At 39.4% G+C, this 17784-nt stretch overlaps 2 protein-coding genes across 2 annotated transcripts in view; one reads left to right on the forward strand and one right to left on the reverse strand.

Annotated features, from left to right (window-relative positions):
* The window catches only part of col26a1 (collagen, type XXVI, alpha 1), a 72434-nt gene extending 59478 nt beyond the window's left edge, over window positions 1-12956 (forward strand). Inside the window, exons 9-14 of the mRNA XM_079804722.1 lie at window positions 3432-3475; window positions 3622-3684; window positions 3784-3819; window positions 6191-6235; window positions 6324-6399; window positions 8613-12956. Coding sequence (XP_079660848.1) covers window positions 3432-3475; window positions 3622-3684; window positions 3784-3819; window positions 6191-6235; window positions 6324-6399; window positions 8613-8722 — 374 coding nt within the window. The 3' untranslated portion in view covers window positions 8723-12956. The remainder of the gene's footprint in view (window positions 1-3431; window positions 3476-3621; window positions 3685-3783; window positions 3820-6190; window positions 6236-6323; window positions 6400-8612) is intronic.
* A 1269-nt stretch (window positions 12957-14225) lies between these two features.
* Window positions 14226-17423, reverse strand: myl10 (myosin, light chain 10, regulatory). Its single transcript, XM_079804389.1, has 7 exons — window positions 17371-17423; window positions 16969-17055; window positions 16810-16885; window positions 15174-15278; window positions 14646-14724; window positions 14509-14557; window positions 14226-14424 (listed from the first exon to the last, which is right to left on the reverse strand). The coding sequence occupies exons 1-7, from the start codon at window positions 17371-17373 to the stop codon at window positions 14320-14322; spliced, it is 504 nt and encodes a 167-aa protein (XP_079660515.1). The 5' UTR covers window positions 17374-17423; the 3' UTR covers window positions 14226-14319.
* Between the last annotated feature and the right edge of the window lie 361 nt (window positions 17424-17784).

A 17784-nucleotide genomic window follows, 5' to 3' on the forward strand; every position in this document is an offset into this window, starting at 1 on the left:
TATAAATAAGCATTGTTAAAAGCCAGAGGCTTAAGTCTTTAATAGCCATTAGCTATGTAGTGACCTTTAATTTGGAGTAGAAAAAGGGGGAGTGGCTTTATTGCATCAGAGGTGTGTCACTTTGCTCACAGCTGATTGGTCCAATTTCAGTTTGAGATCTCTTATCCAGAACATAACCTGCCGTGGAGAAGGTTAGCCGTGGAGTGTAAGTTACTATGGAGATAAACACTGCTAAAAGCCAAACCACTTTAATGGTACCTAATACCCAGGATTGGCACAAACTAAGCTTAAACATATCTGGCTAGCCAGCTAAACCGGCTTCATGGTATAGGCCCCAGGTATAGTCAGAACACACACAACAGCTTCACCTGACATCATCATCATCACATTTAACACTAGAACCGCCAGGGGGCGCTGTATACCTAAAACCACCAGCGGGTCAAATTTACCCATGCAGATTATTACTGTATTGATACGGCTAAAATATGTCACTGTATTATGCCACTGTCTTCACAGAGTAATGTATAAAGTCATGAAATGATTATTTTTAGTCATCAACTATGTTTTTGTCCTGTTGTTTTATGCTATTTTAAGCAGTTACACTAATCACTTTTTGGTGACTATAGGCTAAACCAGCAATGATGACGAGAGTTAGATGGAGATAAATACATATTTGGGTGGTGTAATATTATAATAAAATGTAATTAATCCAATATTAAGATAACCCATGTTATTTAAAGGGTTAGTTCACCCAAAAATGAAAATTCTGTCATTAATTCCTCACCCTCATGTGGTTCGACACCCGTCAGACCTCCGTTCATCTTCGGAACAGAAATGAAGATATTTTAGTGTAAATCTGATGCTCTGAAAGGCCTCCATTGACTCAATGCACTTTACACTCTCAAGACCCTTAAAAGACACTAAAGACGTCGTTACAAAGTCCATCTCACTACAGTGGTTCTACAATAACTTTATGAATCGGCGACAATAGTTTTTGTGCGCAAAAAAACCCTAAAAAACGACTTATATAGTGATGACGATTTCAAAACACGGCATCATGAAGCTTCGAAGCGTTATGAATCAGTGAGTCGATTCATGATTCGGATCGCATGTCAAACTGCTGAAATTTGGCGATTCAAACCGCTGAATCGACTCACTGATTCATAACGCTTCGAAGCTTCATGATGCATTGTTTTGAAATCGTCATCACTATATAAAATACCCTAAATAGAATAGACAATGAAAAGCAATAATAATTCACAGCACTGCATAAGAGGTATAACAACTTACGATAAGGATAACATACGCACAGTTTGACCTAATTAATTATTCATTTGTATAGTTATATCATTTATAATTTGAATAAGAGAACAACACCAATAAACTTGGGATAATCATGAAAATTGTTTTATTCATTCCATCATAACGGATTTTTTTTCTTCTTCAGGAAACGTGCAGATTTGAATAAATAGCAACACAGTAGCAAACAATACTCAATACAAAATTGCAAAACTAAAATGTATAATTAATACAAAGTTTGAACATTTATAAATAGGCTAAAGCATCTTTATTTGACCGTGTGTTGTGTGGCTGTTTACAGTAAGCCGACGCTTAGCTCAAACACAGCACGAAAATAGAGGAATTATATCGGGGTAAATTTGACCCGCTGGCGCTTATGGGTATAAATGCCCCATTTTTAAATCTGGTTTTATCTAAAAAAAATTAACAACAGGGGATTGTAAATAACACAGTTTTAGTAAAAGTCAGAGACTGGGAGACTTGTATATTTTATTGGAAATCTGTTATGTACATTTGAAAAACAGCCATGGGTAAATTTTACCCCGTGGCGGTTCTAGTGTTAAAGGGATAGTTCACCCAAAAACGAAAATGTGATGTTTTTCTGCTTACCCCTAAGGCATCCAAGATGTAGGTGTCTTCGTTTCTTCAGTAGAACACAAATTAAGATTTTTAACTCCAACCTCTGCTGTGTGTCACTCATATAATGCTTGTCAATGGGGTCGAATTCTATTAAGAGTAAAAAAAAAACATGGACAGACAACTTCAAATTAAACCCGCGGCTCGTGACGACACATTGATGTCTTAAGACACGAAACGATAGATACCTCATTAGTGCCTGCGTGGATCATGGCGTGGATCGCTCGAATGAGGAATCTATGTATATATATCTATGACCCGGCCGCTATTTTGACCTCACTCACAGGAAGTGATGGCAGTCTGTAGAGCTGAAGCGTTCATCTGATATGAGGTGATATATTTGCATAAATACCGTTAGTTTCTCTCAGAAACAGTGGCGCAAAAAGTGCGTATGCGCTAAATGCGGCGCATAGGGGCGCAGCACCTTGGGGGCGCCAAAGCGATGGTATGATTTTTTTTTTTCTTTTTTCTATATGTAGCTGCTGTTGTGCGTTTCTAAATAATTTCTGTATTTCCTCAATATTATATAACATTTTAGAGGACTAACAGGCTAGAGTAGACGCCCTCATAAGATTCCATAATAGAATTTTGGATAATAATGGAATATCGCTAGTGGGCGCGCCTGGCGCCGGTGGCAAGCCAAAGTGTTCACGCTTGGACGGGCGTCTGATTGCGCATTGATATTTTAATTATAGAAATATGAAATTATTCCAGGCCTATGAAACTATAAACTGCCACTATAGTTGGCGGCGGGAGTGGATTCTAGAATCATTCAACTAATTAGTTCTAACCGACTGTTCAAAAACGGTGAATTATTCGAATTATTTGGAAAAATAGAGCAAAACTGTAAAAAGTGACAACTTGTTGTTTATTGAACTGTTGTATAAAATTAATATCGCATTTTGCAATCGTGCTGATATAGGCTACTCTGGAAAATAGCACTCTTGCTCGTATGATATTGCTTACCTCATAATCTCCTCTTTAATTACTTTCAAACTAATGTTTATTTTTATGTTTGTTATTAGCCTATTTTTAATGAAAATACAACAACAATAAAATAGTACAGTAAAAAAAAACCTTGCGTATTTTAAACGTTTGTTAAAAAACGAATAAGACGGATGACATAAAATAGCTATACCCGAATTGGGGGCGCCAAAATTGTTGCTGCATACCCCTCTGGCACTGGGTAGTTGCGCCCCTGCTCAGAAACCGATCGTTTCGTGTCTTAAGACATCAATGTTTCGTCACGAGCCGCGGGGTTTAATTTGAAGTTGTCTGTCCATGTTTTTTTTTTACTCTAATAGAATTAGACCCCATTGACAAGCATTATATGAGTGACACACAGCAACGGTTGGAGTTAAAAATCTTCATTTGTGTTCTACTGAAGAAACGAACACACCTACATCTTGGATGCCTTAGGGGTAAGCAGAAAAACATCACATTTTCGTTTTTGGGTGAACTATCCCTTTAATCCTCTGACCGCATGTGTTGAACAGGCCCTGCTGGACCACCTGGACCCCCAGGAGCCCCGGGGAGCCATGTAAGGCGTCTCCATCATTATGGAATGTGTTTATATTTTAGAATAAATAGATCTCAGAGTACATTTGCAGATTACAGAAACAGTTATTGAACAATACATATGGATATGTAAGACACTTTATATTTATTATTCCACATTCATCATAGGCCGCCTTAAGCTTTTCAGGCACGCCAGGGGACCGGGGACCCAAAGGAGATCCGGGAGAACGAGTGAGTCACTAATAAAGACGCACATCTTCATCCTATACATTTTGCATTTTGGATAAAAATATGTTTTGTTGTTGAGCTAATGAGTTTGTATCTTCACAGGGTCAACCTGGAGTAACAGGAAAGCAAGGGCAGCCTGTGAGTGCACATCCTGGACCGCATTTACATTTATATTTATTATAAATGTATATTTAAATCAATGCATTTCATTTTTATAATTAAGATAATTAAATTTTATTTAAAAAAAAACTAAACAGCCCCGACCCATCGAGGCATGGACTCCACTAGAAGGTGTGCTGTGGTATCTGGCACCAAGATGTTAGCAGCAGATCCTTTAAGTCCTGTAAGTTGCGAGGTGGGGCCTCCATGGATCGGACTTGTTTGTTCAGCTCATCCCACAGATGCTCGATTGGATTGAGATCTGGGGAATTTGGACTCAAACTCATTGTTGTGCTCCTCAAACCATTCCTGAAGCATTTGTGCTTTATGGCGGCGCATTATCTGCTGAAAGAGCCACAGCCACAGGGAAAAACGTTTCCATGAGAGGCTGGACATGGGCTCAACAATGCTGAGGTAGGTGAGACGGGTCAAAGAACATCCACATGATGGAGGACCCAAGGGTTCGCTCCCCACGGGCATCAATGAGCCCTGGCCGCCCATGATCCTGTGGCCGGTTCTCCACTGGTCCTCCATGACCCTGTGGCCGGTTCTCCACTGGTCCTTCATGATCCTGTGGCCGGTTCTCCACTGGTTCTTCATGACCCTGTGGCCGGTTCTCCACTGGTCCTTCATGACCCTGTGGCCGGTTCTCCACTGGTCCTTCATGACCCTGTGGCCGGTTCTCCACTGATCCTCCATGACCCTGTGGCCGGTTCTCCACTGGTTCTTCATGACCCTGTGGCCGGTTCTCCACTGATCCTCCATGACCCTGTGGCCGGTTCTCCACTGGTCCTTCATGACCCTGTGGCCGGTTCTCCACTGGTCCTTCATGACCCTGTGGCCGGTTCTCCACTGGTTCTTCATGACCCTGTGGCCGGTTCTCCACTGGTCCTTCATGACCCTGTGGCCGGTTCTCCACTGGTTCTTCATGATCCTGTGGCCGGTTCTCCACTGGTTCTTCATGACCCTGTGGCCGGTTCTCCACTGGTTCTTCATGACCCTGTGGCCGGTTCTCCACTGGTCCTTCATGACCCTGTGGCCGGTTCTCCACTGGTTCTTCATGACCCTGTGGCCGGTTCTCCACTGGTCCTTCATGACCCTGTGGCCGGTTCTCCACTGATCCTCCATGACCCTGTGGCCGGTTCTCCACTGGTTCTTCATGACCCTGTGGCCGGTTCTCCACTGGTTCTTCATGACCCTGTGGCCGGTTCTCCACTGGTCCTTCATGACCCTGTGGCCGGTTCTCCACTGGTTCTTCATGACCCTGTGGCCGGTTCTCCACTGGTTCTTCATGACCCTGTGGCCGGTTCTCCACTGGTTCTTCATGACCCTGTGGCCAGTTCTCCACTGGTCCTTCATGACCCTGTGGCCGGTTCTCCACTGGTCCTCCATGACCCTGTGGCCGGTTCTCCACTGGTCCTCCATGACCCTGTGGCCGGTTCTCCACTGGTTCTTCATGACCCTGTGGCCGGTTCTCCACTGGTCCTCCATGACCCTGTGGCCGGTTCTCCACTGGTCCTTCATGACCCTGTGGCCGGTTCTCCACTGGTCCTCCATGACCCTGTGGCCGGTTCTCCACTGGTCCTCCATGACCCTGTGGCCGGTTCTCCACTGGTCCTCCATGACCCTGTGGCCGGTTCTCCACTGGTCCTTCATGACCCTGTGGCCGGTTCTCCACTGGTCCTCCATGACCCTGTGGCCGGTTCTCCACTGGTCCTCCATGACCCTGTGGCCGGTTCTCCACTGGTCCTCCATGACCCTGTGGCCGGTTCTCCACTGGTCCTTCATGACCCTGTGGCCGGTTCTCCACTGGTCCTCCATGACCCTGTGGCCGGTTCTCCACTGGTCCTTCATGACCCTGTGGCCGGTTCTCCACTGGTCCTCCATGACCCTGTGGCTGGTTCTCCACTGGTCCTCCATGACCCTGTGGCTGGTTCTCCACTGGTCCTTCATGACCCTGTGGCCGGTTCTCCACTGGTCCTCCATGACCCTGTGGCTGGTTCTCCACTGGTCCTCCATGACCCTGTGGCTGGTTCTCCACTGGTCCTTCACTTTTGATAGAGACTGACCACTGCAGACCGGGAACACCCCACAAGAGCTGCAATTTTGGAGATGCTCTGACCCGTCACAATCTGGCCCAAACTCGCTCAAATCCTTACACTTGCCCATTTTTCCTGCTTCTAACACATCAACTCTGAGGACAAAATGTTCACTTGCTGCCTAATATATCCCACCCACTAACAGAGATCATCAGTGTTATTCACCTGTCATAATGTTATGCCTGATCGATGTGTATATATGTATGTATGATTATAAAATTAATTTTATTCTTATCTTGTGTTGTGAGTAGGGTGTTCCAGGTTCTAAAGGTGAGCCGGGAGAGACTCCAGGAGAGGTAAAAGGATAACGCACAAAAAGTTGTGATAGTTTTGGAGTTTTGTATGTGCAGTTATGATGATGATTTATGGTCATATCTTCAACAGGTGCAGCAGTTGAGGGAAGCGCTGAAGATTCTGGCTGAGAGGGTTCTCATTCTAGAACACATGATCGGCATTCATGGTGAGAAAAGCCCATTCACATGCGCACTCTTTTGTCATTCCGATTAAAATCATTCCGATTGAAAGATTCGGTGGACTGTTCACATGAGACATAGCGACCAAATCTTTCAATCAGAATCGGGTAAACCGATCTGCTGTTCACATGTGTCACATGCGCACACAGTTTGTCTGCTGCATCAGATTCGTAATGTTGCCAGTTATAGTAGCCTAACTGCGATGTTCGTGGATCAATAGTTTTGTGTTGCAAATGTTTATATTTATTTATGTTTCTGTGGGCGGACATGCAGTAGTGTAACCGAATTGATGTTCTATACAACGGCTATTTCAACCGCTGTGATGAATGCGAACTCAAAATGAATTCAATTCAAACACAAAATTAACAATAAAATGCACCCAAATTATTAATAAAAACATACACTGTAAAAAAAAATCAGGTCTCCAATTGAAAATTTTCTAGTGACCGATCACATCAAAAAATTTTAGTTGGCCAAATTGAATTTCTTGAATTTTAATTCAATTAAAGCGCATCAATTCACAAAAATTCAATTTGTCCAACTGAAAAATTTTGATGTGATCGGTCACTAGAAAATGTTCAATTGGAGACCTGATTTTTTTTTACAGTGTAGGATATACGGTGAAACATGAATGAAAGCATTCAAGACGTGCTCAGCATCATTACTAGTACTAAACGCATATATATTTCAGATGATTAAGGAAAGATTCCATAATCACAGAGGTATAAATATTAACAAAAGTAATTAAAGTAGACAGTGTGTAACACTACTTAACCAATTTGAAGAAGTTGTTGAACTTTTTATATATATATATATAACTGACGAGAAACTGAGAGAAATGTCGACACGCACGCTGCGTCCCAATTCACATACTATCCGTACTAAATAGTATTCGAAAAAATTATTAGTATGTCCCAAATCGTGGTATGTTGAAAAGAGTTTTCCAAAGATTCCCGGATGGTCTACTATTTCCGGTCATAATTCGAAGTGTAGATCGATGCGCACTCTAACGGCTGATATTACCCACAACCCATTGCGCCAAGCACCGCCCACTGCCTGTTGATTGGCATTTGTGAAATGTCCTCTATTATTATGGGAAAATCGTGCTTTGGAAATGCATGATTCATAAAATAGGCGTCATTCATAAATGCTGCATATTATTATGAAAAACAGCTTTTTGAAAAAGCACATTTAATAATGAAAAAATATATTTTTAAACATAATAGTGTGTGTGGAAAAGGTCATTGTGAAATATATTAAACAATAAATGCTGTGTTTTCATGTAATTTAATAAAATAAATAGATACATTTATTTATTGAATTATTTAATTGATAATGAATTAAATTAATTTGTTAATTATTAAATTAATTATTTCAGGATAAACTGGTATATTTAATAGTTTTTTATTGAATTCATTATTAATTTAATTATTTCATTTTGAGTAATTTGGTCCTCCATATAAATGCTGCATATTATGAAAAACTGCTTTTTGAAAAAGCACATTTAATAATGAAAAAAAATTTTTTTTTTAAACATAATAGTGTGTGGAAGAGGTCTTTGTGAACTATATTAAACAATAAATGCTGTGTTTTCATGTAATTTTACAAAATAAATAGATACATTTATTTATTTAATTATTTAATTGATAATGAATTAAATTAATTCGTTAATTATTAAATTAATTAATTATTTCAGAATAAACTGGTACATTTAATTGCTGTTTTATTGAATTTATTGAATTATTTAATTTTGAGTAATTTGGTCCTCCATAGCTTTTTCAGAATTTTCCGTTTGATCGATTCATGAAAAGGTTTATCCCGCCCTTCTCAAACCGATTACAATTTCATTCGGTTTGGGCACTTTTATTCCGATTGAGGAGTTTATATGGAGCATTTTCATTCGGATTGGACTCTTAAACCGATTACAGTGCTCCATATAAACGCACCTAATTATGGATTCATATTCATCTATATTTCCATAACTAGAGAGCAGTTGGATTCCAAAGCGCCGTTATGATCTCATGGCATAAGAGAGGCTGGCGTCTGCAGCAATTATTTAGTAATGACTTTGAGGATGAATTGCTTTTATGGATAAAATTGTCATCAGAGGACCATAAATATACAGCCAAGCATTTATTTTTAGGCACATACTTGGTTACACAACTTTATGTTTGTCTCTTTCCTTCATCGCCCTGCCCAGATACTCTGCTGGACTCTGGTTCTGGAATAGATCTCCTGGCAGACTTCATGCTAACAGGCGGAGCTAAAAGTGCCGGCCCATCCGCTCCTCTTTCCTCGGACAGAGAGTAGCTGGACTGCTGGGTATGAAGAGTGAATAACTAACATGCCTTTCTCTCCTGTCTGTTGTTCTGAAGGACAGATCCTCCGCGTGGCACTGATCTTTTCTATTTGATTTACTTTATGTATTTGCTATTATTCTGTCTAAACATTTTTATTGTCATTCACAACCCATTCAACTTCTGTACTGTATCAAGGGCGGGCCTTTATTTTATCCATCAGGAATTGATTGGATTGTTGAAAAGTGGGCGTTAATTACCAGAATGGAGCCTGAGACAAGGCCGTAACCATCATAGATATACTTAATAAAGGCTCGATGTCTCCAACGTCATCACCGGCGGCCATTTTGTACCTGATGTAATCTTGACGGATTTACAAATGGTTTGGTTTCTTACAAACGTTATTAACGTGGCTATAATTATGGATGCTTGAACAAATTATGAATAAGTATGCAGTGTCATGACTACATCTCTGATGTTTATAACAAACCAATCGGTTTGAAAATCAGTAGAAAATTGATGCACGTTTTGGGCGCTTATGATCCATAAACAGCACCTGCTGCAGTATTTCAATCACTGAAAACAGACACTTAACGTGAAAAACACTATAGGGTGAGCTGCACCAATAAGGATAAAATTAAGCAAAGTTTAAAGGATTTGTTGATATGGGATTTATTTTAAATCGAGTTGTTGCACCACTTCATTTTAAACACAGATTAATTACGCAGTAAAACCGTTATAGAGCTGATCAAGCGGCAGACTGAGGAGAACTGAAGTCAGGCTAAAGAATCCTTAGTGAACCCACCCTTAAAGTGCTGTAAAAACAGTGATATTAAAAGATCAAATTCAGTTTACACCTTTTTGATGATGCGTACTATATACAGGCGAGTAGATGAGGCAAGAATATGAACGCAACGTGTTTTCTTTATAATGGGTTTCGATGGGGAAACCCCCTAACGAGAAACCTCGTGTTGCACTAATTGTTCGTCTGCTTTCATGTACAAAGTATGCAACATCAATACGGTGTATATTGAATTTGGTATTTTAGTATCAGTCTTACCGCATTAATACTGACTACAAACCTGGTAAAAATGACTAGCGGGCAATGGAGGAGAGCCTTGTTTGCCCTCCAGGTTGGCGTTCCTATAAGCGTGTGACGACACGTGAAAACTATGTATTGGTCTTATTGTTTATTTCAAGTAGTGCTCGCTGCAGAGCATTTTGAGCTCAAGGGTGGAGCTTAACCTGTTTAATGGGTGGAGAGATAGTGTTATGGGTGTGGTTAGGGGAAGCAGCTCCACCCATCATGCCCAGAGAGTAGCCAGTAGCCTCTCGTTTATTTAAAGGTGCAGTATGTAAGAAGGACAGCTAGTGGTTGAAATGGGTACTGCAGTCCAAATTCAAAATATAGTTTGCCCCGCCCCCTCCTCAGACTTGAGGACACGCGACAGGAGCGCACGCAATTCACAATGGAGGGCAAAGAGACTCACACACTGTACGTTGATTTATCCGCGTTTAATGTGCTTTCACTCATTGAGATGTTTTAGATGAGGCTTTAGGTCGGGTAGAATCTGCGATCTCTGACCCAGTTTGTTTGCTGGCTATATGGTTGCAATACGCTGTGTTTTCCGCCAACTGGCGACCTGTGGTGTCGAAATACTATTGGGTGAACTGCCCAGCAGGCACACGACATCATAAGACGTTGATATTTGGTTCCGACATCAGGTGACCAACGTCTAATGCCAACGTTAACTTGATGTCCAAAACCGATGTCAGTTGATGTTGATATTTAGTTGTATTTAGGTTGTGTTGTAAAATAACCAAAATCCAACGTTGAGCCAACGTCGTAATGACGTCAGATACTGACATTAAGTCGTGAGGTATGGTGACCAAAACCCAACGTCTCCTTAACGTCATAATGGTAACGTCCACACGTCAAATTCTAACATCGTTAGACGTTGATATTTTGTTGGTTTTAGGTTTTGTTAACTAACCAAAATCCAAATTTGAGCCAACGTCTCAAGCCAACGTCACATTGACGTCAATCTCCAACGTCGGACAGACGTTGCATTGTGGTTGAAAATGAAAATCCCAATGTTATATTGACATCAACCCCCATCATCGGACAAACATTGGAGGTTGACGTCAGTATGACGTTGGGTTCTGACGTCAACTAAATTTTTTTCAACCACAAAATCTGTCCGACATTGAGGACCAATTTCAATCTGACATCATATTGATGTCCTGTGGCGGTGTGCGGTTTCACACAGACCAAAAGAAAAACAGACATTCTGACACGGAACGCACATTTCAAAGCAGAATAACTGGCTAGTTCTTCTGAGAAACAAGCAGGTGAATTTAGCACGTTTCCTAAATATCTGCAAACATATCATGGTATTTGTATGCTTTAGTACAGTCAAAAACTTACATACAGCACCTTTAAAGAAATTCAAGGATTAAAGGGGATTACAGGAAATAAAGAAAAAGGTTTTTATTACGTTTTTTTTTTAAATATGCACACATTCACTCTTATTTTCGTCTGCCTATTATATAAAAATGAATAACTTTTTTTGTCACGTCAAATTCAGATTTACATAAATAATGTAGTTTGCATCACTCGATATTACTGTTGGTCGCTGACATTTTTATTGTAAAACAGTTGTGAAATATTAAATGTTTAGCTACTTACATCGTACGACGCACTCTTTCACTGCTAAAGTGTCGCGTTTTAATCGTAGACTGTAAAAAAATATGGCCGTAGTGTCCGTGACGTCACCCATAGGATTCTGAAGAGCAGCTTTGAAGTGTAAAGTCGAGCTGGCCGTCGCCATCTTGTCAGCGCGTCACTCCCGGATAACAGAAAATGGGCAAAGAGGCGGAGCTAAGGTGACGACTAACAGACAGGAGACAAACGGCAATCCACCTGTCACTCAAAGTGGCCACGCCCTTAATTATGCAGAACTTTAAGGCTTTATATAATGTAAACGAGTGAGTTATAAAAACATTCCCCCCTCACAGTCGTCATGAAGGGCAACATTAGCCGTATAGACCAAAAGCACAGTTTGTCTCAGACTGTAAACATGTGTTCTTCTGCTGTAAAGTTGGCCATTTTAACATGAGCTCAATGAGATTCTGCTCCTTCTGGAGTCTGTCTCTAGTGGCCAGTTCATTAACTGCAGTTTAAGTCACTTCACTATCGGCTTCAAGAGAAACTGCGGGAGGTTGGTGCTTGATTGGAATTCGCATTAACAGTAAGCCCCGCCTTCTTTGATCCGATTGGCCGTCTCACTCATTCTGACAGTGATGAGCACCGAGGAAGGCCAGCCTAAAAAAGATATAACATTTGACTTTTGTCATCCTAGCATCAAACAGAGCGTCATCGACAATGTCAAATATTGAAAATATTGGCAATTTGGCTATTTCTAATTATTCGTGGGGACTCGTCCCCCTTAACGTCTATAGTGGTTACGGCCCTGCCCTGAGACTGAATGTGAGTTTGCTTCCTAAATGATGAGTAACTATCTATTTTGCAAATGGTTAGAAATATCCAAGGGATGTCAGAAGAACATACATATTATACATCTTGATTAAAGATTATAAAGCAAAGACTAAATAACAGATGAATCATTCACAGTAATACCAGGAACATGCATTGAGAAATACAAGTGTGTATTTACTAGCGGTGTAACAATATATCATGTCATAATATATCGCAATACAAAAATGCAACAATATGTATCATGGATGGTGACAATGTGTATTGGGAATAGTTACTATGTGAGTTTACTACATTAAACTGCTATATGATGTTAATATAATGTATAATATTGTGTGTCCTGATGCCAAATGTCTCATGTTAGCAGTAAAAAGTGGCCTGGATTATTATAAATATATCCAGTCAGTGGCATATTCGTCTAAATATGTATTTCAGCTTCAGAATCATGAGTATTTTTTTTCTGGTGTCATCATTGGGTTTCCAGCACCAAGTCCAAATTTATTCATTTGCACAACATAATACCAAATTTAGCATTTTATTCAACAGTACATTTTTGGTTAACCTTTTACCAAATGTCTTGGTGTGTATCAATAATAATAATATTGTTTCGTGATATGAGGGTGTCGTTACACCTCGAGTATTTTCTGTAGTTTGTGATGGTGATGATTTAGGAATGGCAGGATATCTGGGTAATTGCTCGTCAAAGATGGTTTTCATGATTTTACACACAATAAATATCATTCTTTACACTATTCACTTCTTTATGAATGTTTTTATCGAGCTGGAAATGCATGTATTGTCATAAAAACGGTCTATAATACTAAAAAGGCACAGTTGTCACTTCCTTTATGTTTCCTGATCGATGACCTAAGATGACCTCAAGCACATCATTATATATAGCCGTCTTAACTGTGGCTTTGTATGAAAACAATTCACATCTCAAAGCTCACAGCAAACAAAAAATAGACCCGAGCAGACGTTTAAAACCAAATTCAGGCCTTTGTCTGCGACGTCTCGCATAATGACCGGTGTTTACACCTCTGCTCACCTGTTCTTATTCAGCTGATCATCGACTCGCTGGAAACCCAAAATGGCAGGCCGCACGAGGGCTATTAATAGGGTCGCAGTGAATAGCCAGAGAGACACAAAAGGCCTGTTGACCTTGTTCAGCTCGCCAGCGTGGCTTTAAGCTTATTGTTGTGCTTGAGCTTTTGTAATCCCCTCGGGAGGGAGCGAAATCTTTCCCAATCTTGGGCTTTTTCCTTGTTGTAGTGTTAAGAAAGAAGAAGTGGCTGAAGTGTGTGTTCAAAAAGTTTCCCACGGTAATGCTTTACGTTGTTGAGAACCACTGAGATTGTTTGTATTTTGCTTTTTTTAAATCAAATTTTTATGGGAAACAGCATTTATTAATTTGTATTTATTTTTTGTGTATAAATTATATATATATATATATATATATATATATATATATATATATATATATATATATAAAATAATTTTCTCTTTGCTTTCTGACTTAGATAATTAAATAATTTAATTAAATAAAATAATTTTTTATGGGAGTTTTTTATGAGTATTTATTTATTTGTTTATTTATTGTTTTATTTTATTTATTATTTGTTTTTATTTTCATTCATTTGTATTTATTTATTTTCTTGTTTGTATTTATTTGTTTTATTTTTATTTACTTTTATCGATTTGTATTTATTTATTTTTTATTTGTATTTATTTTTTGTATGTTTGTTTTATTTATTTTATATATATATATATATATTGTTTTTTGTATTTTGCTTTTCGACTTTTATAAATCAATTTTATAGGAAATAGCATTTATTTATTTTTATTTTATTTGTTTATTATTTTCTATTTATTTATTATTTGTATTCATTTGTATTATTTATTTTATTTGTATTTTTTATTCATTTAAAAAAAAAAAATTCTATTTGTATTTATTTCCATTCATTTGTATTTATTTATTTTATTATTAACCAATAACAACAGGCCCCAGGCTTTGATTTTTATATCTCTTTATTGACAAAAGGCACAGGTACAGAGTTTCAGAGGAAGACAACACGCAAATGTACAAACATGGAGACGCATGGGAAATGTAGTTTTTACTCCTGCTCCTTATCCTCTCCGTGGGTGATGACGTAGCACAGGTTTTTGTAGTCCAGGTTGCCAGCCACATCCAAGGGGAAGTTAGTGAACATCTGGTTTACCTAGATGAAGTGTGTAAAAATGTTCTTGATTAAAATGCATGTTCATCACCACCATCTCAGACAGAAGAAAGAAGAGTATATTACCTCAGCCTCAGTAAATTTGTCAGCCTGGGACATGAGGTGATATTTGATCCTGGGAGGAGAAACAAAAGAAATATATTCAGTGTTGTGCATTTCAAATGACTTTGGACGTGTGGTTACGTTTGCGTAAATCTACTTACTCTTCTCCTTTAAGGATTCCTGTGCCCTCGGGGTCGAAGATCTTAAAGGCATTGAGAATAGTCTCCTCGGGGTCTGTACCTGTCAGTCACAGGACGGCAACAGATTATTGATTATTCTGTGGCTATAATGAGACAAATATACTCTTATACATGTCAAAAGCTTAAAGGGACAGACAAATTCTGTCGCTCTTAAATTGTTCCAAACCTGTCTGTCTTCTGCTGAAGATATTTTGAAGAATGTTGTTACCCATATTCTTCAAAAATATCTTCTTTTGTGTTCAGACGTTCATACAGGTTCGGGTTAAGGGTGAGTAAATGATGACAGAAGTGTCATTTTTGGCTGAATTATCCCTTCAATTAACAAGTTAAGTAATTTTTTGGGTGAAGTTACATTCAAAAGCCTACGTTTCTGATGCTAAACTATACTATCCATATATCAGTATGCAGCGTGCCTGATGTCTGCTGGGTTCTGCATTTACATCTCATTAGCATGATTATCATTTCAATTCTGATAAGTTTGATTCTTGCCTTTGAGCTTCTCTCCAAACATGGTGAGGAAGACGGTGAAGTTAATGGGGCCGGAGGCTTCCTTTAGCATCTCATCAAGCTCATCGTTGCCAACGTTGAGACGTCCTGCCAAACACACACATACAGACATATACATTAATACAGAGTGCCACTTCCTACAGAGAGTCCACTGTAATGTATATAGATGTTCAATGCAAGAAAATACTAATGTGGTGTATTTTGCTTTACTTTTAAAGAGACAAAGTATGAGGTCACATAAAAAATATGGGGTTTTGACATAAAAAAAAGACTCATTGTGCTGATAATATGATTTGTAAAGATCAAAAATATTTATATTATGTAAAACAAAACAAAAAACTACATGTTTTGGAGCCTGCTCTATATGAATTTATCAATGGTTTTGCATCTGAATCTGTGCTATAATCACATTTAGGCTTCACAGCATTCACTGTAATCCTTAGAAACAATACTCTTGTTGGTTGAATAGGATAAACACCTTTAAATATCAGAGATCTTCGGTATTTAAGTGATAATCTACGGCTAGTTATGCATTTTAAGGCACGACGTGGAGGCAAAGAACCGCCCGACACAAAGCGGAGTGTGGATGCCTCCGCGAAGTGCATTTAAATAGTTTAATGTACATCTAGCCGTGGATTATCCAGTTTATATCATGGTAATTTGTCAACATTAACTATTTAAAGGTGTTATTTATGTTTGAAGCGCAATATTTGGCAGGGAGGGTACAATTGACGGTTATTTTCTTCAGTTACGGCTCTATCATTCCGCCCGCTTCGAATCGGACACAGAGATAAAGTAGTGCGCAAGATTCATAGACCGTAAAAAAAGATTACATTCATTTGGATTACTCAAAATAAAGCATTTATTTGAATCAATTATCGAGAGAGAGAGAGAGAGAGAGAGAGAGAGAGAGAGAGAGAGAGAGAGAGAGAGAGAGAGAGAGAGCGCGTACCTGCGTCTTGTTAGCGCCTCTCTCTCCATTAAAAACGAAGCTAAGCTATTACTTCAAAATGGCGGTGTAACCCCCTCCTTGCTGAGAAATATAATGTAGTGATCCATTAGCTTAGCTATTGGGGCAGCATTGATAACAATTTGTGTGAGTGACGACGTGATGTAGGCCTATGTGTGCGCGCTTCAGTGAAAACTGCGCATTAAAGGTGCAGTGTGTGAATTTTAGCGGCAACTAGCGGTGAGGTTGTGAATTGCATCACCCACCGCTCACTGCTTAGAGAAGCTACGGGGGCTGACACAGGACAAAAATGTCGTCGTCGGAGATATTAGAGAGTAGCTAGCGCTCTGTTGAGAAGTTTGTCCGTTTAGGGCCACTGTAGAAACATGACGACGCAAAATGGCGACTTCACTGGAAGGGGACCCGCGGTGTGTGTAAATAGAAACGGCTCATTCTAAGGTAATTAAAACATAACAGTCTTTATACTCCACTGAAAACATAGTTATGTATATTATATTGCATTTCTGTCAGTGGATCCTCATAAATACTACACACTGCACTAATGGTGATTCAACTGACTTGGAACTACTTTTTATCTCACATCTTCCCACCAATCAGAATCGAGTATTCAGACAGACCATGGTATAATTACACTATAAAGTCATTTACCCAGAGCAGCAAATGTGTCCCTCAGGTCGTTTTTGTCAATAAAGCCATCTCTGTTCTGGTCCATGATGGTGAAAGCCTATAGAGGAGCATTAAGAGAAAGGTAAGTACCCCAAAATATGCTGAAATAAAACAAGTGAGTAAATCCAATAAGTGAGGCACCTCTTTAAACTCCTGGATCTGGGACTGCTCAAACATGCTGAAGACATTGGAGCTGGCGGCTTCCTTCTTCTTAGCTTTCTTTGGTGCCTGGGAATCATTTAGATGGTTTTAAATGTAATTTTCATGCCAAAATTACATGACCCTCAAAGACGTTTGCTATAATAGATTTGAACACAAAATGAAGTTCAAGTACTATTCAAGTACATCATGAATTTAATTAATGAAACACAATATATCGACTCCTGAACAGACGATGCTACTCACTCAGCTTTCAAGATGAATCAAAATGGACCTTTTTTTTTTTAAAGATATACAAAGAAATGCATCCTCAAAACCTTCCATTGCATGTACATAACATAAAATACACCATTCTCTCCCTGTTAAGACGAAGCAAAGGCCTACCATTGTGAAGAGCTTCTCTTTACTCTGTTCTTGGTCTCAAAAGCCTGAGGGACACTCAAACATCGTGGGTTTCCAGCTATATATTGGCACAATTGGCTTGACGGCCCACCTGTTCTATGTTTAGACAAAGGAGGAGGCACAACAGAAGAATACTTGCCATATAGAGAATCGGCGGCCCTGCCACCCTCCGGTTATTGTTTCGGACAGATGCGAGGTATTGTGATCAGAGTGTGTGGGCTTTGCTATCTTAGGACCTAAGACTCTTCTACACACCTAATGTGTCGTTTAAAGACGGTGTGAAGCCGGCCAGCTTCTCACATCAGTGCGTTTGGTCCGATGTTGATGCGGATTACTTTAATTATTTGATGCCCTTGTTACATTGGTGATCAGTAGACACGTTTTGACCAGCTCATA

Source organism: Gobio gobio, assembly GCF_949357685.1.
Source record: "Gobio gobio genome assembly, chromosome: 22".
Classification (NCBI taxonomy): domain Eukaryota; kingdom Metazoa; phylum Chordata; class Actinopteri; order Cypriniformes; family Gobionidae; genus Gobio; species Gobio gobio.